The sequence below is a fragment of the Arachis stenosperma genome, chromosome 7 (genome assembly GCF_014773155.1).
Source record: "Arachis stenosperma cultivar V10309 chromosome 7, arast.V10309.gnm1.PFL2, whole genome shotgun sequence".
In the NCBI taxonomy this organism is placed as follows: Eukaryota; Viridiplantae; Streptophyta; class Magnoliopsida; order Fabales; family Fabaceae; genus Arachis; species Arachis stenosperma.
Genome location: NC_080383.1, coordinates 75,647,206 through 75,673,340, shown reverse-complemented (window position 1 = coordinate 75,673,340; position 26,135 = coordinate 75,647,206). Strand labels below are relative to the sequence as shown.

Here is a 26,135-nt window from a genome sequence, read left to right as displayed (position 1 = left end):
AACAGACTGGTCCGGTGTTCACCACTTCAGCTATAGGTGCCGAGGGACCCGAGACACTTATTCGAGGTAATTGTGAATTAGCTGGTCAAACTTTAAATGCTTTATTTGATTCGGGAGCATCACATTTATTCATTGCATTTGAGAAAGCTCATGAGTTAGGATTGAAGATTGTAACCTTAGGTTATGACCTAAAGGTACATAATGCTACCCATGAAGCCATGGTAACTAGGCTAGGATGTCCGGAAGTTTTCCTTAGATTCAAGCAGCGTGATTTTGTTCATGATTTAATCTGCTTGCCGATGATTGGTCTTGATCTTATCTTGGGGTTGGATTGGTTATCTAAGAACCATGTTTTACTAGATTGTTCTACAAAGTCGGTGTATTTTATGACGGAAGATACAGAAGGGCCGGTCGTGGTAAATAATTATTACTTGAACTCGATGATGGTGAACTGTTCTGGATTCGAATGTCAGGGTATCATGTTGTTAACCGCAGGCGTTTCGGGTGATGATCAAAGGTTGGAACAAATTCCGGTTGTGTGTGAGTTTCCGGAAGTGTTTCCCGATGATATTGATGAGTTCCCACCTAACCGAGAGGTTGAGTTTGCTATTGAGTTGGTGCCCGGGGCGGGACCAATCTCAAGTGCTCCTTACAGGATGTCACCGTTAGAGATGAACGAGCTAAAGTCTCAGTTAGAGGATTTGTTGGGAAAGAATTTCATACGACCAAGTGTTTCTCCATGGGGTGCTCCAGTGTTATTGGTGAAGAAGAAAGATGGGAGTATGCGGCTCTGTGTGGATTACAGGCAGTTGAACAAGGTTACAATAAAGAATAAGTACCCATTGCCGAGAATTGATGATCTCATGGATCAGTTACAAGGAGCTGGAGTTTTTTCTAAGATTGACTTGCGATCCGGTTATCACCAGATAAGGGTGAGGGGCGAGGATATCCCTAAGACCGCTTTCAGGACTCGTTATGGTCATTACGAGTACACTGTGATGTCCTTTGGGTTGACGAACGCTCCTGCGATATTCATGGATTACATGAATCGAGTTTCCGTCCGTTTTTGGATAAATTCGTTGTTGTCTTCATTGATGACATACTGATTTATTCCAAGACTGAGGAAGAGCATGCGGAACACTTGAGGACCGTATTGCAGATTCTAAAGGAGAAGAAACTTTATGCAAAACTGTCTAAGTGTGAGTTCTGGAAGAGTGGGATGAAGTTTTTGGGGCATGTGGTGAGTAAGAAGGGAATAGCAGTAGATCCAACTAAGGTGGAGGCGGTGATGGATTGGAAACAACCAACCACTGTAACAGAGATAAGGAGTTTTCTGGGTTTAGCTGGCTATTACCGAAGGTTTATCAAGGGCTTTTCACAAATAGCTTTTCCAATGACGAAGTTAACCCGAAAAGACACTCCGTTTGTTTGGACTCCTGAATGCGAGGAGAGCTTTCAGACATTGAAGAAAAAGTTGACTACTGCACCTGTGTTAGTGTTACCCGAGCCGAACGAGCCTTTTGAGGTGATTTGTGATGCCTCATTGAAGGGTTTAGGGTGCGTGCTGATGCAGCATCGTAATGTGGTGGCGTATGCCTCACGACAGTTGAGACCTCATGAGTTTAGTTACCCTACGCACGATTTGGAACTCGCTGCGGTCGTGTTTGCCTTGAAGGTGTGGAGGCATTATCTCTATGGGGTTAAGTTCCAAGTTTTCTCTGATCATAAGAGCTTGAAGTATCTCTTTGATCAGAAAGAGCTCAATATGAGGCAGAGGAGGTGGATGGAATTGTTGAAGGACTACGACTTTGAGTTGAATTACCATCCGGGAAAAGCGAACGTAGTGGCGGATGCGTTAAGTCGGAAGTCGTTATATGCGGCTTGGATGATGCTTCAAGAGGAGAAGTTGCTCAAGGGATTCGAGAGTCTGAATATTGGTGCTCGAGAAGTATCCGGAACCTTGCGTTTGAGCCGATTAGAAATCTCAAGTGATTTTAAGTCCGAACTCCTAAAGGCTCATCAAAATGATGAAGCATTATGGAAAGTGTTACCGGCCATTGAGCAAGGGAAACAGTGGAGAGTGTCGGAAGAAAAAGATGGGTTATGGAGATTCAAGGTAGAATCATTGTGCCGGATGTTGGCACTTTGAGGCAAGATATTTTAAAGGAGGCACACAAAAGCGGATTCTCCATTCACCCGGGAAGCACTAAGATGTACCATGATTTAAAGGCGATGTTTTGGTGGCCGGGTATGAAGAATGATGTGGCGGAATATGTTTCAAAGTGCTTAACTTGTCAAAAGGTAAAGATTGAACATCAAAAGCCCGCCGGTATGTTGCAACCTTTAGAGATTCCACAATGGAAGTGGGAAAGTATTGCAATGGACTTTGTGTCAGGATTGCCAAGGACTAGGGCTGGTTTTGATGCTATTTGGGTGATTGTGGACCGATTGACGAAGTCAGCTCACTTTTTACCCATTCGGATGACTTACACCCTTAAAGAGCTAGCACGGTTATACATAAAGGAGATTGTGAGACTTCATGGAGTACCTGCTACTATAATCTCTGATAGAGATCCTCGTTTCACTTCAAGGTTTTGGGGTGCATTTCAGAAAGCTTTTGGAACCCGATTAAGCTTGAGCACGGCTTACCATCCTCAAACAGATGGTCAATCTGAGAGGACGATCCAAACACTAGAGGATATGTTGAGAGCTTGTGTTTTGGACCAACCGGCGAGTTGGGATCGGTATATGCCATTAGTGGAGTTTGCATACAATAATAGTTATCATGCGAGCATTGGAATGGCTCCGTATGAGGCCTTGTATGGGAGGAAATGTCAATCTTCGCTATGTTGGTATGAAGCTGGAGAGAAAGGCTTGTTGGGGCCGAAAATGATATCTGAGACTACTGAACAAGTCAAGAAAATCTGTGACAGGATGCTTACGGCGCAGAGTCGTCAAAAGAGTTACGCCGATCAAAGGCGAAAGCCCTTAGAATTTGAGGAAGGAGACCATGTTTTCCTTAAGGTTACTCCGACTACTGGAGTAGGTAGGGCGATTAAGGCAAAGAAGTTGAATCCTCGATACATTGGTCCATTTCAGATCCTAGAGAGGATTGGACCGGTGGCGTATCGGATGGCTCTACCACCTCATCTTTCGAACCTGCACGACGTGTTCCACGTGTCGCAGCTTCGGAAGTACACCCCTGATGCTAGCCATGTATTGGAACCTGAATCAGTTCAGTTAAGGGAAGATTTGACGCTTCCAGTGGCTCCGGTCAGAATTGATGATACTAGTATCAAACGGTTGCGTGGAAAAGATGTTTCACTAGTCAAAGTGGCATGGAGTCGAGGCGGTGTTGAGGAACACACTTGGGAACTTGAGTCAGAGAGGCGATCGGATTACCCGCATTTATTCTCAGGTAATTGCATTTGAATTTTGTGGGCAAAATTCCCAATTAGGTGGGTAGAATGTAAAACCCGGTTAATTAACGGCTAATTAACCCATAAATGGGAATTTATTCTAGAAAGCCTAAAATGTGATTTTTATGGCTAAATGTGATAGAGGAGATTAAGACGAGAATTTTGGTACCAATTTTGTAGAATTCGGACCAAGATTGGACCGAACGGGCCAAACCGGGCCAACCGGACCCAAAGTGGGCCCTTGGCCCAACATAACTTAACCAAAACCCTAGTTTTCAGCACTCTCTCTCCTCATTTGTTACACACACAAGCTGAAATGGTGGAGAGGAAGGGAAGAACATCCTCTCAACTTCTCTCTCTCACTTGATCTTCAAATCACCATAACTTTTGATCTAGAGCTCCGATTGCCGCCCCGTTTGCGGCCACGCGTTCACCGCGGAGAGCTCTACAAAACCCATATAATCAATCTTGAGGTAAGCCACACCTTGCTGTTCGAAATCTCAGCCCCTATTTTCGAGTTTCATGGGTTAAATGTTGAGATTTTGGGGTTCTTTGATGTTATAGGACCAACTCTCTTGAAGGAGAAGGTTAATCTTGTCTCCTTGGACCTTGGGTGTGGTAAGATTCTCAACCCTAGTGTATTTTGTTGTTTTATGATGTTTGGGTTTTGAGATGTTGTGTATGGGTATGATGGTTGTGGCTTAGGTTGTGTGTGTGTGGATATTGGAGCTTGATTGGCGATTTTGAACAAGCTTGGAAAGGGCTTGGTGGTGAAAAATCTGCTCTTGGAGGTGTTGAGGCCTTGTGAGCTTGAGGATAAGTGGTTTAGAAGTGCTCCGGTGGAGCTTGGGAAATTCGGCTAAGGTATGGTTTCGGTTTCCCGTATCTAATATGTAATGTGGTAGGAAATACTTAGGCTAGAGGCCCTAAGATAGGCATTGAATGGTTGATGTTGTTGAATGATTGAGATATATGATGTGGTCATATATGTGATGATGTATTGATGCCTTGATAGAATGATGTATGAGAAATATGCATGTTGTGATATATGCTTGATTATTGGTTATGGTTGAATTGTGGGTTGAACCATGTTGATGGTGAGTATGATGTTGTTTGTGTACCATGTTGATTTATTGGAATTGGTGTTGTTGAGGATTGGTATGAGGAATAGTATATGATATGTCAATATGTTTGAGTTTGAGCCACTTGGGTGAAGTGGGATATAATGGTGAAATAGTGATTTTGGTAAATTGTGAGTTATGTGTCAATGTGTGAGTTGAGGAGGCTTGATGTTGAATTTGATGTATTTTGATTGATTTCAAAGAAAAGGGATGAAATTGGCATGTTTTGATTGATTTTGGAAAGAAATGGAAATGGCTTGTTTTGAAAATGGCACTTTGTGGTTTTATGAAAACATGGTTTTTGGGCACACTTTGGCGGGACATAACTTGGACTACGGATCTCTGATTTGTACCAAATCTTTTTAGAAATGAAATTGGATCCGGGATGTCCGTGCCGTTCGAAGAACGGACGAAAAACGATTTAAAATGAGGAAGTTATGTCCGTTGGAAGATTGGGGTCAAAATCTGCGAAATTCTGCAGCTTTTAACTTAGAAAATTTTTAGCAGAATGTCCCCTTGCGCGTGGGCGCACCTGGCGCGTACGCGCTGATCTTCCGTAAGGTGCCATCCACGCGTACGCGTGATGTGCGCGGGCGCGCCGATTGTGCTGCACCCTATGTCTAGCCATTTTCCCAAGAGTTATGCCAGAACTGTGCCGGTGTTGTGCCTGGGGCACGAGAACACCCGCGCGTACGCGTGGTTTACGCGTGCGCGCCGATGGGCAAGTTTGGGATCCACGCGTTAGCGTGCACGACGCTTGCGCGCCGATGAGTTTTTGAGGCCATCCACGCGTGCGCGTGGAGTGCGCGTACGCGTGGCCCTGTTTTCATCCCAAAGTTGATTTTTTGAGTTTTAAAAGCCAAATCTCATACTTCTAAGCCTCCGATCTCACCATTCATGTCTTAAATCATCATAATATGCCTAGCTATTAGAAAGGGGCTAGTGAATGTGATAACTTGCGAGTGAAGCAAGGGAAAAATGTATGATCAATAAGGATCAAGATGATTCTGTGAGATGCGGAGGATGGAGGTGGAAGTGTTTGTTATGCCATGGGCCGAAAGGCTGTAATTGTTTATGAAATGGCTGGTTATGGATTTAACCATGAGCCGGAATAGCTGTGTATGCTATGAATATTGGCTGGTTCTGGATTGAACCGTGAGCTGGAATGGCTGGTATGGATGTTGATCCATGGATGAGAATTCATGCATGTTGATGCTGAATTATTGATAATTGTGAAATTGCACTTCCACTATCTGAGTACGAGTTTCCTTGGGTAGTAGCAGTGGCTAGCCACCACGTGCTCCAGGTTGAGACTCGAAGCTCTGTTAACCCTGTGTTGTAAGTGTGGCCGGGCACTGTGAAAGGCCCGGATGAGCTCGAACCCCCGAAAATATTCACCAGTGAGGTTGAAGGATATGGATCATGTTTATGATCACGTTTATAACGAGTATAACTCGAGTTTGGGGATGCACGACAGAGGGACAGTCCAATGGTTAGCGACCAGGACTTGTCGGATTGGCTATATAACCGACAAGATGATATTATCGGCCACTAGGGACAGGCATTCATCATATGCATACTATGTGAATTGTTTGAGATTGCCTATTTGACTGCATATTACTTGCTAATTGTCTAAATGTCTTAACTGCTATTATTTGTATATTCTTTGTTTGATATATCTGTGTTTGCTATAATATACTCCTGCTGGTGGTTGGGAGGTTTGAAGGAATTGGAAAGGGAAGTATTAGTTAGACTGAAGAATCTTTAGTCAGGTGCCCTTATACGGTTTAGCTTGTTTATAAGCTTTGATATTATCTGGAGGAAGTTCTAGGATTGCCTTCGGCTTTCCTCCATTATTATGTATTATATATGTGGAAGCTGTTACCATGCTGGGGACCTCTGGTTCTCACCCATGCGGATTTTGTGGTTTTCAGATGCAGGGCGTGAGGTTACCCGCTGAGGCATGCTGGAGACTTCTATATTGCGAAGATCCGTTGTTCTCGGGGCTATGTTTTGGTTTATATGTTTTGTTTAGGTACTTTTATCTCCATTCAATAATACAAACTGTGATGACTCCTCTTATGGGAGATTTTGGAGAATAGGTTTTATGTATTTGTGTCCCTTTGGGTTACCTTGGGGTTTTCCTTATTTTATCATATGTATATAATGTTATACTCGGACCGGTTATCTTCGCAGCCGGATCTTGAGTCTTGATATTCCTGTTTTTTGACACTCCTTTGTATATATATAATCTCACGTTGGTTATCCTTGTTCGTTACGATATCGATCGGAGTGTTGCGCTTTCGAGTTGCGATTTTTGTTTACCCCTTTTTCTACAAAGGCTCCTAGTTATAACCAATCATTCATACTACTATATGTACTAAATTTTTGTTTTAGAGGTCGTAATACCTTGCCATCTCTGAATTATGACTTAAGCATAAGACTCTGTATGGTAGGGTGTTACACACTGTGCTACTGCTGCTGCATTGTGTTTTTGTTGAAATCATAAGCAATTAATAGCAAAATTTCCAATATACAATAGAAACCATAAACAATTTTCTGTTATGTTTTTGTTGTTGTAACTTGAATTTGTTGCTAAATTTGTTGCTTTCTAGTCACATAATCAGAACAGTATGCTCATTCAGTGCTTGGTTGATTGGCTTTGCTTTCTGATTGTATTTGATGATAAATTTTAAATTGATAGCTTTTAAATTTTAAATTTCCACTGCCTATGTTACTGATTCACTGTTCCTTCAATGCTTTTTATTGTTGTTAATGATTGTGATGAGCTTTGTTAAAATTGGGTTGAAAACTGTTGAATCTTTCTCTATTTTTCATTGTTCTTAACTTCTGTTCTTATTAAAAAATTTGCAATTGGTGATCTTTTGATTTATTATATGCTTCATGTTTTTAATTTCACTCTGCTTCTAGGCTTTAAAATCAGTTTATGATAACTGTGATGCAATTATTTAGTTGGATAACTAAAGTAATTATTGAGTTCAAGAGACTGAATTTTTCTGTTCTCATTATTAGTAAGACATGATAGTTTTTTTACTACTTTTGCACATTTATTTGTGGGTTTGCTGTGGGATTTGGTGCTGTGTGGCAATTAGCACTGGTCACTCTTGTTGTAGTTCCTTTGATAGCTGTCATTGGAGCCATTCACACAACCACTTTGGCCAAGCTTTCTGCTAAAAGCCAAGCAGCTCTTTCTCTGCTAGAAAACCATTTTTGTTTAGTATGTAGTTTACTTACTTGTTAAAAAATCTGGAACTGAAGTTATGCATATTAATTAAAGACCATATGATATGGCATGGTATGTTATGTGGCATTAATTAATTGAAGAAATTTTGTGTTGGACAAGTTTTGCTAGATAGGAATGATAAGAGTTTGAGGCTAAAATGGTTGAGGCAGCAAATAGGACTAATGAGCCAAAAACTGGCTTTGTTTGCGACAACAATTAGAGAAAACATACTTTTAGAAAGATCTGATGCTGACCAAATTAAGATTGAATAAGCTGCAAGAGTAGCCAATGCTCATTCTTTCATTATGAAACCTCTAGAGGGTTATGAGACATAGTTTAGCCAATATAGAGTTTCAATTTCAATTCCGATTCATTGGAATCAGAATTGTTTAATATTTTGTATTATTGAAAATCTAGATGATGACTTGTAATCCTATGCTTAATTTTAGTTTTATTAGTATATTTTGATAAGATCATATGGCTTTGGTTGATGACATTTTTAGATTTGGAAGATATTTTAAGATTTATGTTAAACTATAATTATATTTTAAGATGTTTATTTATAATTTATTTATTATTTTATTTTGAAACGGTTTTTTCGGTTAAACCACGGTTGGATCGGTTGAACCAGTAAACCAGTGAACCAATGAGTATAGCGGTTCAATGACCGGTCCGGTTCTCAAAACCATGTATATGAGTGAAGAGGAATGGTAAGACTTATTAAATGCAACATATCTATATGAATGCAACTACATACAAAAATGATTCTACCTACTTGGTTAAAAGTAAATCAAATTCTCTAAGAACAAATATGAAATGGGTTCCACTAATTCAAATCATAAAATGAAGTAAAAATAGACTTGCAAGAAGAAAGCTCGTGGAAGCTGGGAACAAAGAATCGAGCATCGAACCCTCACTGGAAGTGTATACACTCTAATCACTCAAGTGTTTAAGGTTCGATTCTCTCAATTCTCTACTAATCTTACTTTCTAAGACTTGCTTTTCTTCTAACAATCAACAAAAATTTAATGCACCAATACACATATCAAGAGGTCTTTTCAATGGTTGTAATGGGGTTAGGGTCAAGGTAGGATTGTATTTGGTCAAGTGGACTAAAATATGAATCCTTGATTAACCCAAACTTCCCACCTAACTTAAGACAATCCATGTAATCAGAATATAAAATCTAACTACCCATTAACTATATTTTCCTCATATTCATGCATCCCAATTTTGAGTACGGTACATATGCGTTGCTATCACCATTTACTTTGGGGCATTTTGTTCCCTTTTTATTATTTGCTCTTTTCATTTTTTTCTTTTCTTTTTCTCTCTTCTTTTTTTCTTTTGTTTTTCTCAATGCATATGATTAAGGTATTGCATGCATAAACATGTCTTCAACATTCTTTTTCACATTTTCAAAAGAATGTACAACACCCAATTCTCAAACCAAATGTTTTCAAACCCAATTTTCCCACACTTAATTCACGAGCACTCTCACTAGTCCAAGCTAATCAAGGATTCAAATTAAAGACATTATTGTTTTTCGCTTAGAGTTAGTGATGAGATAAAGTAAAGAACAAAAGGGGTAAAATAGGCTCAACTTTTTGCAAAGGATAATGAAAAGGATAAGATCATATGGGTATGTAAGCTTAGTGAAAGAATGCCTCAATCACATAAGTGCATGCATACATCAAACAATGAAAATATAGAATTAAGCAAAACAAATATCACAATTTTAGAGAGAACAACACACACCATAATAAAACATTAGTTGATAAGATGCAACCAATCAATTAGGCTCAAAATCTCACAAGGCTGTATGTTCGAGCTCTAAACCATGTTCCAAATTAAATTTCTTCAAGCAAGTTTAACAAAAATTTTAATTCAAGTTAGTGAAATACCCTAAAAGTTTCTTGAAAAAGAAAATATCACTTCAATCAAGTAGTACTTAAATGCAAGCAATTAACTACCATACAATCTATCATGCAATGCAACAACTAAGTAACAAAAAAAATGAAAAATTGGTGTTGAAAAGGAAGTAACTAACCCACGAAAGTCAGTATCGACCTCCCCACACTTAAAGATTGCACCGTCTTCGGTGCATGCAAAGATGTGCAAGTGGACGGGTTACTATAACCGATGAAGTTTATTCAAAGAATGTGCGGAATAACTTGTCTGTCGCCCTATTCCCAAGCTTCTCCTTTTTCCTCCTCGGTGGCCATCCTGAAAGAAGAGAAAAAGGAAGGAGAATAACCCACAAACAAAAATATGCGAACAGATAGAATATGGGTGGGCTAATGCCAAATAATAATGAGATTCTCAACTACCTAGTAGCTACAACATGCAAGTGAGAAAGCAGTATAAGCAAATGGCATATCAATAGTGCAAGAATTGCAACAATGGGGAAAAGAGATTGGGTCATGAAAGGCAATATAAGTTCATATCAATGCAAAAGAAATACAAGTGTTATGAAAGATTAGCATTGATCTATAAATAGTATCACCCAATCAATATCAAACAAGTTAAAATGCACCAAAACAATACAAGAAATATTCAGCAGATGAGTAAGAAAATTTTAACACCAATGGAAAAATGGCAACTTAGAAAAGAAAATAAAAAATGCACAAAGTGAAAATGCATTGAATGACAATATGTAAATGCAATGAAGAAAAGAAAATAAAGGAGAATAAGGATGAGAAGCTAAAGAAATGAAGAAGACGAAAGTAAGAAAGAAAGAGGAGAGAATAAGAAAGGGAAGAAGAAAGAAGAAGAAAGGAATATGCGAAGCGACGCGTACGCGTGTATTAGCAGAAGAAGAGGTGAGGCGTAAGCGTCGCCCACGCGTACGCATGGGTAGCGTTGCGTGCCTGGCACCCCTCCAGCACAGCTTTCGGGAAAAAGCGATATTCACATCGACGCGTACGCGTGAAAAGACGAAATGGCTGAGTGACGCGTACGCGTGTGTCACGCGTATGCGTGGGGTGGGTTGTGCGCCAGGCACATCACCCGCACAGTTCCAGCACAGCTCTCGGGAAAAATTTACCAGAGAGCAAAATCCAATATGACACGTGCGCGTCGGCCACGCATACGCGTGGGACAAAATTTTTTTTAATTTGTTTTTATTTTTTTTTATAAACTAACAAGCTACCAGAGTAAAGCCAAACTTTATTAAATAAGTGAAAGCCAAATAAATAAAGGAGAAAATAGGAAGAATTTACCATGGTGGGGTGTCTCCCACCTAGCACTTTAGTTAAAATCCTTAAGTTGGACATTTTGTGAGTTCCTTGTCAGGGTGGCTTATGCTTGAACTCATCTTGAAACCTCCACCAACGCTTGGACTTCCAATAAGCTCCAACCTCTCTAAGTGAATTCACCAAGCCTTGATGAAGTTCTTCACAAGGTTTGAGCTCCCAAAGTTGATCCTCTGGTATTCCTGGATCCCAAATCTTGTTCCTACACCTGTTTTTGAGTGGATTTTCATTATTCCAACCGGGTGGCAAGCAATCCGAATTTTCAATGAAGTACCAAACTCTTCTCTTAGACCCATCTAATTGATCACCAATCCGACCCTTGCATCTAGCTCTTGAAATCTCAACCTTGATAAGTCTTAATTTGTAACTCCAACCACTAAACATCCTTCTCTTACGCTTCATTCCACAAAGCCTCCTAAGTTGACCATCCATTTCAAGAATACCATACTCGAGTGGGGCAATAAATCAAATAGAGATAAGTTTTACCCACTCAAATAAAGGAGTAGACGACAACCTAGGTAGAGAAGTCTCCAACGATCTTGACAGAGCATATTCAACTCCCGTCCAACCTTGCCGAAGGACTTCCACCTTTTGAAGAGATTCTTCAACTTTAAATTCTTCCTCACCGGATTCATCCAACTCTTCTCCGTCACTCGAATTATAAATATGAGGTGGATAGAAGTCTACCTCAATGTTTTTTTCAATTTCATCGGGAGAATGTTGGCTTGATTCGTGATTATCATTACTAAGGGAATTTCCTTCTTGATCTATTCCGTTCGATTTTTCATAGGAAACATGCCTTGGAGGTTGTGCACTACCCTCCTCGACATTAAATTCAAGCTTCTTGGAGGAATACTCTACAACTCTAGATTCCCATGGAGGTTCAACATCTCCTAAGTCTTCGACTACTTCTTCCTCTTCTTTGACAAGCATAGCTGCTTCCAATTGTTCTAATACAAAGCAACATTCTTCATTTTCCACCGGAGTATCTAGGCTCTCCTTAATACTACGTTCTTCATTAGATTCTCCACATGTAGCCATGGGAGTTCCTTGAGTGTCCAAACGTTAGGAGGTTAATCGATTTATTACCTTGTCCAAGGCGGCCTTGAAATTTAGCACATCCCTTTTCATCTCCTCTTGCCCTTGAAGAAGATCACGAAGGATGTCATCCATTGGAGGTAGGGGTGGATATGAGGGTTCACTGTTTGGAAGGAAGGGTTCATGATAGGAAGGTGGTTCATCTCGATAAGGATATGTAGGTGGTGTATATTCAGGTGGTACTTCTTGGGAGTAATTGTGTTGGAATGGGGGTGGTTCTAAGTATGGCTCGTATGGCTCATAAGGTGGTTGGTATGGTGGGTAAGGATTAGGGTCATAAGGGAGGTGTTTGGTAGAATGGAGCTTGTGAGTATGGTTGTGGGCTATATTGAGGAGGGGGTTCATAGGTATATTGTGGTGGGTGTTGATTGTCACGAAGAGGTCCACCATAACCATTGTCTTGGTATGCATCATGGAATGGTTGTTGCTCATAGTACATTGGAGGGGGTTGTTGCCAAGAGGGTTGATCAAATCCTTGCGGCTCCTCCCATCTTTGATTGTCCCATCCTTGATGTAAGCCTTCATTGTAATCTCCACTTCCTACAAAATAATTGTAACCACACTCGTAGCCAAAGAGGTGAGAATTCATAGTAGCAAATAAAAACAAAAATTGATAAAAGTAAGCAACTAAGTCCTAAAACTAACAAAAACTAACAAACAAGCAAAAAGCAAATATGTACAATAACCAATAATAAGGCACACGTTTGCGATTCCTCGGCAACGGCGCCAAAAATTGATAGAGAAAAAATCTTCGGTAAAGATTTTCACAAAAAGATAGTCGCGTTATAAGTATAGATCTAAACCGACAATTAAACCTTAATCAAATTTAAATAGTTTGTCACTTAAGCAAATCCAATAAAAATCAACCGAAGTATTTAAACCTCGGATCGTCTCTCAAGGAATTGCAGGGAAGTATACTTATAATTGGTTATGGAAAAGTATATTTTGGGTTTTTGAAATAAGGAACAAGAAAGTAAAATGGCAAGAAAATAAATCAATAACTAAGAAAGCTCCTAACAAGGAAAGAGAATTAGAAGTCCTATCCTAATTATCATTAACAATTGTGATGATAATTGCCTTTTGCTTTCACTTAGTTAACCTCTAACAATGAAGGAAATTCAAGTGAGTAAAATCAACTTAGGTTCACAAGTCCTAATCAAATACTAGATTTAGTGAAGCCTAAGCCAACTAGCAAGTCTTAATTACCAATCAACAAAAAACTTTTGATAACTCAAGAGTCTCTAAATAATCAATCCAAGTTAAGAACAAAAAATCTAATTTAAAATCCTCCCAAGCATTTTATTAAACACTTGGAAGGCACAAAATAAGAACATAGAAAATTAATAAGGACTATTAAATCTAAACAACCAATTGCAAGAAATCAATATCAACAAATGAAGGAAGACACAATAAACATGAAATACCTCAAATTGCATTAAAAAGGAAATTGAATCTAACATGAAGAGTTCATAAACCAAATTAGCGAAATAAGGAAATCACAAAGACAAATAGATAACTAAAGTGCTAGAATAGTAGAATGTAGAAGAGAAACTAAATTAACGCAACATAGAAATTTGAATTAGAGAAGAAATAAACCTAAAAAACCTAAAACCTAGAGAGAGCCATCTAAAAACCTAACTAATGTGTGTGAAAGTGTGAATGAATGATTCAATGCCTCCCATTCTGCTCCACTCTGAGGCATCTAATCTGTGTTTTCGGGCTTGAAACTGGGCCAAAAACAGCCCAAAAATCGCCCCTAGCAATTTCTGATATGTGCAACACGTGGCTCTGTCACGCGTATGCGTCGCCCACGCGTACGCGTCGCTGAACTTTCGTAAGGTCACGTGTATGCGTGATCCACGCGTGCGCATTGCCTAACTGCATGGCAACTATGACAAATTGCATATCACTTTGAAGCCCCAGATGTTAGCTTTCCAACACAACTGGAACCGCCTCATTCGGACCTCTGTAATTCAAGTTATGTTCGATTTAGTACGAAGAGGTCAAGATTGACAACTTAGAAATTCCTTCAATTTCTTGTATTCCTTCCACTTTTGCATGCTTCATTTCCATCCTCTAAGCCATTCCTGCCCTATAAACCCTGAAAACACTTAACAAACATATCACGGCATCGAATGGTAATAAGAGAGGATTGAAATTAGCAAATTTAAGGTCAAAGAAGCATGTTTTCAATCATAGCACAAAATTAGGAAGGAAAATGTAAAACATGCAAATTCTATGAATAAGTGTGAGAATAATGGATAAAAACCACTAAATTAAGCACAAGATAAATTATAAAATAGCGGTTTATCAAGGACAGGAGAGTCGTCTTCACGCTGCGCGCCAGAGGAGAACCGTCGCAGTTTTTGTCACCGTCCGAGGAGAGTTGTCTTCGTCAGCACCGTTCATAGATGATCCGCCTTTGTCACCGTCCAGAGAAGAGTCGTCTTTCATCTATCAGAGGAGAGCCGCTGCCGCTCACCTTCCTCCTCCCACTGCGTCGCTCACTGCTTCCTGCTCAAAGCTTCGCCGCCTCCGCCTCTAGTCTGCCTCTACTATGCCGTTTTAATGTATATTTTGATTTTTAATTGACGAAATTGCTATAGTTCGAATTCTATTAATGTGAAATTGGATTTAGGATTAGGGTTTGAATTCTGTTAATTGATAATTTTGGATTTAGAAATAGATTTTGTTGCTGTGAAATTGGATTTAGGGTTTGGAGTTTGAATTCTTATTGGAAAATTGGATTATAATACTGAGTTTAGGGTTTAGACTATGTTAAATGTTAATTATCTTTTATTTTTCAATTTTTATGTTTTTTTAATGTTTTTAAATTTTTTTTAAATTCGTGGATATCCGCGGAGACCACGATCCCTGACAGATACGGGGACAGATTTTTGGTGTCGTCCCCGCCTCCATGGGGATCCATTGCCATTCCTATAAAAAATATTGAACCAAATTTTCAAAAAATAAAAAAACTAGAAAACCAACTAAGGTGTAATCAACTTAGCCAATTAGTTAAAAAATAGTTTTTATTTTTAATTTTGAAATTCAAAAAATTAGAATAGTGAGGAGTTATTTTTTTATAATAAACTTATTTTTTAACTAGTTGGCTAGAGGCTTATACCCTAGTTGGTTCCTAGCGAGATCGTCAGAAAATATATGAGATCAATTCTATAATTTTTTTATTTAGTGTCTAATTTATTTTTTATAGTAACTTTTAAATATTTAAATTTAAATTTAATTATTTAATCTTTTTTAGCAATTTGGGTAATAACTTTTAGGAAACACTAATATATTAATAATCTTGTTATACATTCAAGTTTTTTTGGTAACTAAGTCTAACCAAGTTAGTCCAAACCCAACAAAAGTTAGTTTCATTAGTGAGAGAGTGAATACACGCTACAACTATTCTCACTAACGTGAACGTTTGTATCCTGTGTTCCTCCTCCTTCTCATCTTCCTCCTCCTTCTCCTCCTCCTTCTTCTTCTTCGCATTTCTCCTCCTTTTTCTTTACGTTGCTTCTTTTTCGCTACATGTTTCCTCCTCATTGTCGTTCTTTTATTGCTACTGTTGTTGCTGCGTTTTTTCTTTTCCTCCTCCTCTTCTTAGTGATTTTGCAGTATTATGTGTTTCTTCTTTTTCTTCTTTCTTTGGTTTTTTCTGTTTTTTTTTCTTGGGCAAAACACTAAAATAAACCAAGGGGAAGAAATTTTTACGTAAATCCGCCAAACCAAAATTTATTTCATGAATCAACTAATGCATGTTTATATGTAGTTCGAATCAATTAGATTCGAACTCAATCTACACATAATTCGAATCATATTGATTCGAATTATACACAAAACTCACACACACACTAATTCGAATAAACTTGATTCGAATTACACACATACAATAATTCGAATCAAGTTGATTCGAATTACACCCTGATTTATTAAAAAAATTAATAATTTATTAAAAAATTTATTAAAAAATAATAATTTAAAATTAAAAAAATATATATTTTATTTCATGTATTAAAAAAATCTAACAAAATATTTAATTTCGAGACTTTTTTTAAATATTAATGAGCTATCAATTCAAATTCCATACAATACTCTTTTGTCCATTTTTAATAGCTCATGAATATTTTTTAATAAATTTTTTTAAATTATATGGTGAGATATTACATTATTCGAATTACGCATGGAAAGTTCAATCACTCTGATTCGAATTATATGGTGAGCAATTCGAATTCTATACAATACTCTTCTGTCCATTCTTGATAGCTCATGAATACTTTTTAATAAATTTATTTTAATTATACAACAAAAAATATTTTATTCTATGCAAAATAATTTAAAAATGGCTTAAAAGATGTTAGGAGTACTATAAAAATTTGCAATGACTTAGGACATTAATAATTTAGAAATTAAAGAAAATATATTTTTATCATGTATTTACCTAAATCACTAGAATATTACAAACTTTTATAGTACTCGTAACATTTTTAAGCCATTTTTTAAAATTATTTTGTATAGAATAAAATATATTTTTTAATTATTTTGGATGGAATAAAATATTTTCTTTAATTTTTAAATTATTATTGACTATCTAGAGTATTTTATTTAAAATTTGTGTACATGCATGTATTTACCTAAATCATTATAACATTACAAATTTTTATAGTATTCCTAATATTTTTTAAGTCATTTTTTAAATTATTTTGCATTATTTTTTTGTGGTTTATATAATTAAAATAAATTTATTAAAAAATATTCATGAGCTATCAAGAATGGGCAGAAGAGTATTGTATAGAATTCGAATTGCTCACCGAATCAGAGTGATTGAACTTCCCATGCGTAATTCGAATCATGTAATATCTCACCATATAATTTAAAAAAATTTATTAAAAAATATTCATGAGCTATTAAAAATGGACAAAAGAGTATTTTATGAAATTTGAATTGATAGCTCATTAATATTTAAAAAAAGTCTCGTAATTAAATATTTTGTTAGATTTTTTTTAATGCATGAAATAAAATATATATTTTTTTAATTTTAAATTATTATTTTTTAATAAATTTTTTAATAAATTATTAATTTTTTTAATAAATCATGGTGTAATTCGAATCAACTTGATTCGAATTATTGTATGTGTGTAATTCGAATCAAGTTGATTCGAGTTAGTGTGTGTGTGAGTTTTGTGTATAATTCGAATCAATATGATTCGAATTATGTGTAGATTGAGTTCGAATCTAATTGATTCGAACTACATATAAACATGCATTGGTTGATTCATGAACTAAATTTTGATTTGGCGGATTTACGTAAAAATTTCTTCCCATTAGCTTATTTTAGTGTTTTGCACTTTTTTCTTATTAGAAGAGTAAAACAAAAATAATCATGAGAAGGTAAAACAAGAAGGAGAAAATGAACAATAAAAGAAGAAGAAAAAGTAATATTGAAGAAGAAGAAGAAGAAAGAGGAGGAGTTTTGAGTTATGCATAATTTTTTTAGAAATAATAAGAAAATTTTTGTTACATAAAAGTTTCTTAATTTTGATACAAAATTTTTTTAACCGTAACACAAATTCTTATTAAGAGGGTGAAACAAAAATTATGAGCAACATTTTGATAACTTTTCTAGATTTGAAATTTACATGCATGTGTTTTGTGATTGATTGAGTCTTGTTTGTGTGTTTGTCCTGAACTGAGTTTGTTTGTGAGTCGTCATTATTAAGTAATTTCGATGCATTCTACATTTAAATAAGGTGCACTTAGTTTGTGCTTGTTTTGAACTGAATTTATTTGTGTATCGCCAATTTATTATCTATGTATTTATCTCAATTGGGCTAGGTATATTTCTGATTTTCTGTTCTTATATAGTGTTAAGTTTAGGAAGTGGTGGGCCATTAGTTGGGTTCTTAGTTTTTTTTTTCTTTTTTGACTTAGCATGCTACAAGAGAAACATGATTTAGCGGCGGTTTTTATAGGGAGTAGCGGCAGTTTTAAACCGCCACAAAACGAGATACCCATGCCACGCACTTTACTTGGTGCTCCTTTCCAAGAGTTTGAGCAAGTGAATCATTTTGAGACAACAGTCTAGATAATTTATCATGTTGCTTAATCTCCACAATTCTTTCCTACACAGTTAGATAAGCGAACATAAGCATTTATTAGCTAATTGCTAACCGAATAGACTTTCAACACAATTTTAACAAACAAAACCTATGAGAAACAACTTAACAATTCTCAACACATTACTTACATCAATAGGCCGAGCTGAATCATGGAGATAGGAGCCATTAGGTCGTTTGTGCGTTAAGGTCCACAATTCTCCTCTACCAACTGGATGCCTTTGTCGTTCCGACTGTAACAATATAACTTAAATAGTGAATAAGTAGATGAAGAGAAAGTTCAAAAAGTGAGTCAAATGTAAATGACCTCTTCTAATCCGAGCCTTGCCAAGCTTTTCGATTCGCCAGTGTGAGTGTATAACTGCTTCGATCGATTCACATCATTTTTCCTACACTTCTCCAATCATGCCATCAAAAGAAAAGGCTACTAAACACCATTTTTTGACTAAATGTAACATAAATAGACTTTTTTGTTATGAAATAAAAATATATTACCTTTGTGTCTTCGCTATTGCGATAATCAAGGTACCATCTCCAATGATCCGCCATAATTCCCGGTGGACGGCCTTCAATATTTTGTTCAATAGTTAGTTCTGAGTTATAATAACCATGGTACAACCTGTTCCTCGTTTCCTTCCAAGCCCTTCCTAGCAATATTAATATTGTACGCTTGATAGCACCTCCACTATATTCATCAAAATGGAACATTTCCTGCAACAGTAAACTTAACTTGTTAGTAGGTGACAAATTAAGATTCTCGAACTCTACAACAATATAATATTTTACCTTTACACATTTATTATAAATCTTGTCCTTGGAGCAAACCTATCTCTAGTCTTTCTCGCAGATTGGGATTTAGTGTAGTCAGATCCTAGCCATCCGAAAATGCCGCTTAGTATACTAGCTTCATTTCCAACTGGTTGTAGTCTCTTGTTAAACTTGAGTACGATCTTTCTACCGTTAGGTGGCTTCATAACCTCCTTCACACTTAGATGAATATGCTTGAATGTCCCATCGGACTCTGCAAAATCATAGTTACTCTGTGTAAGTAACCATTGTAGCCAAGATGCGATGAAATCATAGAAAAATTAAGCATAAATAATGATATGGGATAAATTCTTATATACCAATTGTTTTAACATCCCAAAATTTGGTGGTTGTGCTTCCCTTGCGCTTCTGAGCCTCCGATGTAGCAAATAGGTTATCAATTTGTTGCTCAAAAGAGTCTACCTCATCTGCCTCTAGGTCTAAGTTTGTGGAGCAGGTAGTGGTTCGGTACGAAGCGGTCGAAAGGGACATAAATATGAGGTTGAAAGGGAACCAGCACCACTCGACGGGAAAATTAGACAATCCACTTGATGCACGGATGAAGCTGCAGTAGATCCTATTTGAGGTTGCTGACATCCTGTATTTAACTTTGATTTCTTCATGTAACGGCCTATCCTGGGCATCTTAATAAATTGGGTACCACCAAGGGTATCACTTATACTATTCTCAAACTGAAAAAAAGAAATGATGATTTTACAACATTAAATATTAGCAAATAAGTAAATCCAAACCGAAAGAGAGAGAAGCATCAACTCAGCTCCCTAGATGAGAAAATTTAAAAACTATACATAGTGCAAAACACTTTGAGGAACGGTACTAGCAGTAGTTTATTTGGTTAAATATAACATTGATAAGTTTATATTAAAGTAGCCAACTCTGAAGTTGAGACATAAGCATCAAAATGACTAATTATTTAAAGTAGAAAACTAATAATGCATATTCCCAGTCAAGGACTAGTTGTATGTTTTAAGTAATGTTTTACCTTCAATTTAGCCACTGAAGCTTTAGGTCATGCAAGAATCAAATACTTTTCAAGTACAATGTTATGACAAGAAAGTTTTATGTTTGTCAAAGAGACTTCTAAAACAAAGCTACTAACCACACAAATTCCTGAAGAATATAACTCGGATTTAGAAGATGTCGGTAATATATATGCATTATTGTAATAATTCTTCAGCTATCAACTCTTAATAGCAAGAAATCCAACATGATTTTGACAAGGAAAAGAAGGGCATAATAATTTATTGAATTCAAGGATACAAATAACATCATAAACAACCAATTCAACATAATAAAAAATGAAAAATAGAACGAAAAGAAGCATATAGAAGGATATCAAAATTTGGATGATTTATCAAAAATGGATATCAAAATTTGGCTAAAATATGCACATACTAAAGAAGCAGGGGGGAAATAGGGTAAAGAGAACCTTTTGTCATGCTCCTAAACTATTCAAAAGAAGCATATTACATAATATATCCTCCTAAATTATAGCAAAAAGTTCCCATCAAAACACCACAAATGTTGATATGATAACAATATAACCTTTTTGCTAATGCAAATCAAATGTCTAGTAAAATGTTAAGAACAAAACATATTACTAAATACAGCGAACCAAAGATAAACTAAATTATTAGTGAATCAAATATACTATACAGTGCAGCATGGCAAGAATGCTTCCTTGAAGTTGATTTTTCTTATTTAGTATTTTCAAACTAACGTAACAGTAACAAAGAGAGGAACTTGATCATGGAAACACAAAACTATATCTATAAATAAGGGTTAAGTAATAGGTGAACTTTCAATTGGCAAATCAGCAACCACACAAAGTCAACTAGTGGTGCTTACCGACAGCGGGAGGAAGGATATTGACGGCAAGAGAGGAGCACCTCACGACACATCTACTTGACGGGTGGACACAACTCGACGATGCAGATGGATTCTGGCTTCAGAATGTTGACGGCTACTCCAACTTGACCAGCTCTGAAAACTACTTGAAGGAGGAGACTGGGTCTAATGGCAACTAAATCGGGATGCAGAGCATGGAAGGCTTTAGCGGTGACAATAATAAGGAATAGGAAAGTGGCAAGGGTTTATGGGTTTTGAACAATAAGAGAGTGAATTTGGGTCTCTTTTGAAGGACTGATACATACACTACTAATAAATTACAATACTCCCAATCAACACCACTAGACTATCAAAACGGTCCCAATCATATTAGGAGACTATCAAAAAATTTAACTTTAGAGTCTGTGATGCAGATTTTGTGTGGGAAAGACCTATGTGGGCAAGTCCTATTTATTCACGGGCTTGTTTAACCCTGCTTGTTTTGCATAAGCCATCCACCAAAGCCCCATATGTAATAACATTTGGTTCTTCAGTGTTGTTATCATCATCCAATTTGAAATACATGTCCGTATTAGAGGTTTCTATGTCACTTTGCGTTCTGACAAAAATCTGGCAAGTTTTTTCAATCTGCCCAGCTTTACAATGACCATCTATCAAAGCTATATATGTAGCAATATTTGGCATGCAACCTTCATGTACCATCATCACCTCGAATAGTTTATTTGCATCAGACAACTTTCTTGCCTTCAGGTATGCATGAATAAATACAGTATACGTCACCACATTAGCCGTACAACCATACCTTAACATTTCATCACACCATTTGCGAGCTTGTTGGATGAGACCAGCTTTGCAAAAGCTACCAATCAAAATAGTATAGGTGTAAACGCTGGAAACAATGCCATTCCTTTTAATTTCTTCAAATAAAAGAAAAGCCTTATCTACCTTGAAGGCATTACATAAAAAATGAATCACTGTAGAATATCTACTATCATCTGGAACAAAATCCTTGCTCATTATTTCACATATTATCATAAAGGCTTTATCAAACTTTCCAGCCCTACAAAGACACCGTGCAAAGTTGCCTACATTGACCTTATACAATACAACCCCTGAATCCACAAATGAACTAATATTAATAGCTACAAAACTACACTATCATAACCACTACCAACAGTACTACCCTGCAACTAATCACTAATAGTTACACTAATTTGTGGTGTAATGGATATACAATGAAAGTTATAAATTCAACGAAGAATTAACCTAACGCATAATCCAACACTGATGGAGTTTGTATGTAAACAAGAAATGATGCTTTAAACCTTAAAAGGCAGGAAAAGTTACCATTAGTTTAGATTCTTAGGCTCACAAAAAAGATTATGTTCACAAGAAATAATGCTTTAAACCACAATCTGCTATCATCACTAGCTATAGCCAAAATGAATGAGTAAAGAAAATGGCTAATAGGGTGGAAATGATTAAGAAAGTGGCAAAAGCTATAATAAACCATAAAATGGCAGTGCAAAGTGTAGAACCATGGGAGTGGAACACAAAACAGTCCAAGAAAATCAAACCTTTATCTATATAGTCAAATAATAATAATAACGATAACTTAGAACTTGGATTAGGTACTAAGTGCTGCAACACACAAAGTTTATCATCATTATTATTTTAATCATTATAAAGCTTCATGATTCAGCTCCAGATCTCTCTTGGGGGGGCAGAATTGGGTAACTCTTCACATGATCTCGTGCATTCTAATATCTGAGAGTTTAATTATTCAACATTTATTCTAGAAACAAACATATATAAACACTACTATACTATGTAGAATCTTCAGCAACCAGCCCCATTCCTATTGAGTTAAACTATTGTACCCAACTAAATGGCTAAATAAATCGCTGAAATCCGTAATGTATCTTCACCTCCTCCAGTATTTGGTGCGAAAGAAATATTTTCGTGCTAGTTATGAACTCAAATCTGAATTTCTTGCGGTACTTTGCTCCGAATTGAATCAATTCCAGCAATGTTCAGAGTCTCAAATATGTAAAACCTTTGGCTGTATCTTTTTATTACATGATAATAAAACCACCAGATTGATTATGGCAGGTTGAAATATAGTAAAAGACCCCTTTTTGCGGGCAGACATATGACATCATAACGTCCTAATTTCTTCATGCGCTGTAGTAATAGCATCACCTATGTGCCTATGTGCTGAGAATGCATCCAACCATGCTCTAATTGGCAACTTGTTGAACAAGTCTCTTTCGATTGATGTTGCGTGCTCCAGCGAAGAGAACGTAGATGCCTCTTCTATCGCCTTGCATAACGAGAAGCTAGATCCACGAAGAAAGAGGTCCCTCTCTTCTAATTTTCCTATTAAGTCAGATCATGTTAATCAATATATAAGTCCAAGTACATTAGGTTAAACAATACGACAAATTAAATAACTTTAAGACAAAATAGATAATTAATATCACTTTCCAGGTGGAGCAATCGTAACTAATGAGTAATATACATCAAGTGTTTTCATGTTTTAATTTCTATTATATGCTAGTTGCCAATTAATAATTTTGCAAGTGTCTAACCCTCAACAGGACTATACATAGAATAATAGTGCACATGTCTTATATTGGTGACTAAATACATCTATAAATCGGCAGCCTCTTCACAAGTATCGATGGCATCAGTCGTGGGTTCTTCTAAATCGTTGTCCCTTCTCAACTTCATCATTCATATAGTATACAAGGCGAACCTCGGATGCAAGAATGTACGGTTCGTCATCTTCTCGATCACCGGTATGAATTGGATGAGAGAAGTTGACCACTGTGTGTCCCAAAAAGTCGTTTTATGCCTCTGCCAGAGGTGGTATTTTCCTAGATATATCCAAACAAGACGACTGTGAATTGACCGCTGTAATTTAACTCAATGATGTCCACTAGTTTTCCGTAATACAAGATGCTACCAACAGCAACATTATTGTTGCGCTTGCTTGCATAACTCCTAGTGTCAAAAGTGACATGAACCCGGCTATTTTGGGCTTTCAACCTTTCTTCTCTCGATAGGGTTCTAAACTTAAATCCATTTACGTTGTAAGATGTAAAGCGACTAACTTGAACATTGGGGCCACATGCAAGCCACTGCAATTCGTTCGAGTGCATGATGCTTTCCAATGGAACCTGGCAGGGAACAACTACGTGTTTCATCATCTTGGGATACAAACGACAGGACACCATTTGACTATGTAAATGGATTAATGATAACATGATTCACCTCACGCTTGAACTAATCAGGAAATTTTCTGTGCATAACACTGTCTATATGAGACTGGGACCTTGTCTTACTTCGCAACTTTCTCTTTGTGATGGCCCTAAAATCACTGGATAGGTCACAACAGTTTCATGTCAGAATCTTCAACTATAGTAGATCATTATCGAAATCCATAATTTCAAATGCACTTACTCTAAGAATTTTTCCACCGCCATGCAATTGACCAATACGTGACGAAGAGCTCGAAATTTTTCCGTTGGTGTGAGAATGTAAAAAGAAGCAGCCTTGACAGCCTTTCCAACCTCTGGGAACATGGTTGCACTTTCATCAAGCATAAGTTCACGCGGTTGATCGTCAACGCGCATTGGTTGATTAATCCTACTCTCAACTTATCTAGGTACCTTGAACAAAATACAAGAATCTCCTCATATAAGCATCCCTCTGTAATTAAATCCTTTGGTTGTGATCTGTTACGCACATATTGCTTAAGACGATATATGTACCTTTGAGAATATAACACGTGTCATATTATGTTGGGGTTGCCAAACTTAAAAGCATAAACACAAATTCAATTGATGATTACCTTTCAATTGGGCACATCCATCGATAATGCACTGAGCCACTGAGACGCACCTCCTCGACTAGATGCATTATCAAGTGAACCAAGATGGTGAAGAAAGAAGGGAAAAAATCATTTCCATGCAACACAGAGTATGAACCACATGATCCTGAAGGAGAAGAAGTTGTTGAGGGTCTATGGAATTGCTGCATATTCAGCGAAAAAAGGATGATAAATCCGCCAGGACAGAAGACATTGTGACAAACAATGCATTCTGTATTGACCATTTTTTAAACACAATAGGTTAATAGCAATCACCTTTATTTACTTCAAAAATAGAAAGTACATTACTCTTTTATTTTAGACCATAATAAGAGTACAATATTCAACTGTTTGTTTTAAAAAAAATCTAATTCATTTTTAAAAATTCTTTTTAAAAATATGTTATTTTAAAATTTTTAAAATTTAATTTATCCAAATAATGTATTCTTACAAAAGCTTATTATCGTAAAATTTAAATTTTATTTTATACTAAAAGCAATAATAAATATGTATAAAACACATATTTAAAATTATTTTTTAAAAATATTATAAATTATTTTCATTGTTCTTTGAGAGTGTTTAAAAAAGAACTCAACTTTTATATTCTGTGTCTATAAAAGAAGTTTATAACTATGATCTTTCGTCGTCTAAAAAAATAGATAAATTTAATTGAATGATAGTAAAAACATTAAATTTTTATTCATTTTCATTTCATTATTCATTTCGTTATTCAATTTCATCTTATTATTCATTTCATTCCATGCATAATTGTTATAATCTCTATGTATGCATAATTCGTGCTACATGCTACCATGAATTAAGCTACTTATTGTTTTTTTATAAACCGTTATAGCCAGTAGCAATTCATGTAGTTTCGTATCTCCTTTAGAAACCTCTATCACCTCTAGTGGTTTCTGTCTAACTCGCTCTTCTACGTAAACCAAAAAATCGCACATGAATATGCTATTTTACAAAATTGTAATATGATAAATATGAATTTCAATTATTTTATTTAATTAACTTGCTCATATTTTTATGTATTATTCCCTCTCCTACATGGGAACATATACTGTTTTTAATAATAATAATAAAAAAAATATCCCAAATGAGATTAAAAAATTTAGATATAGAAATGGAACGAGTAATATATTTTAATATTATAATCTTTTATTTTTTTTAAATTGTGAAAAGTAAACAAATCGAAAGGTTTAATTTGTGTTAAAAAAATTAAAAAATTTTGGGACACATTACTTCAAATTTTTAAATTTTTTTAACACAAATTAAATTGTCCAATTTATGTACCTCTTACAAATCAAACAGTTCTATT

The 26,135-nt window shown here is 36.3% G+C and overlaps 2 protein-coding genes across 2 annotated transcripts; both read right to left on the bottom strand.

The window, feature by feature from the left end:
• Nucleotides 1-18,685: 18,685 nt before the first annotated feature.
• LOC130939949 (uncharacterized) lies at nucleotides 18,686-19,662 on the bottom strand. Its single transcript, XM_057868009.1, has 4 exons — nucleotides 19,386-19,662; nucleotides 19,053-19,279; nucleotides 18,754-18,969; nucleotides 18,686-18,703 (listed from the first exon to the last, which is right to left on the bottom strand). The coding sequence occupies exons 1-4, from the start codon at nucleotides 19,660-19,662 to the stop codon at nucleotides 18,686-18,688; spliced, it is 738 nt and encodes a 245-aa protein (XP_057723992.1).
• Nucleotides 19,663-21,384: 1,722 nt separating this feature from the next.
• On the bottom strand, nucleotides 21,385-24,173 carry LOC130939948 (pentatricopeptide repeat-containing protein At1g06710, mitochondrial-like). Its single transcript, XM_057868008.1, has 3 exons — nucleotides 23,849-24,173; nucleotides 23,137-23,313; nucleotides 21,385-22,046 (listed from the first exon to the last, which is right to left on the bottom strand). The coding sequence occupies exons 1-3, from the start codon at nucleotides 24,171-24,173 to the stop codon at nucleotides 21,385-21,387; spliced, it is 1,164 nt and encodes a 387-aa protein (XP_057723991.1).
• Between the last annotated feature and the right edge of the window lie 1,962 nt (nucleotides 24,174-26,135).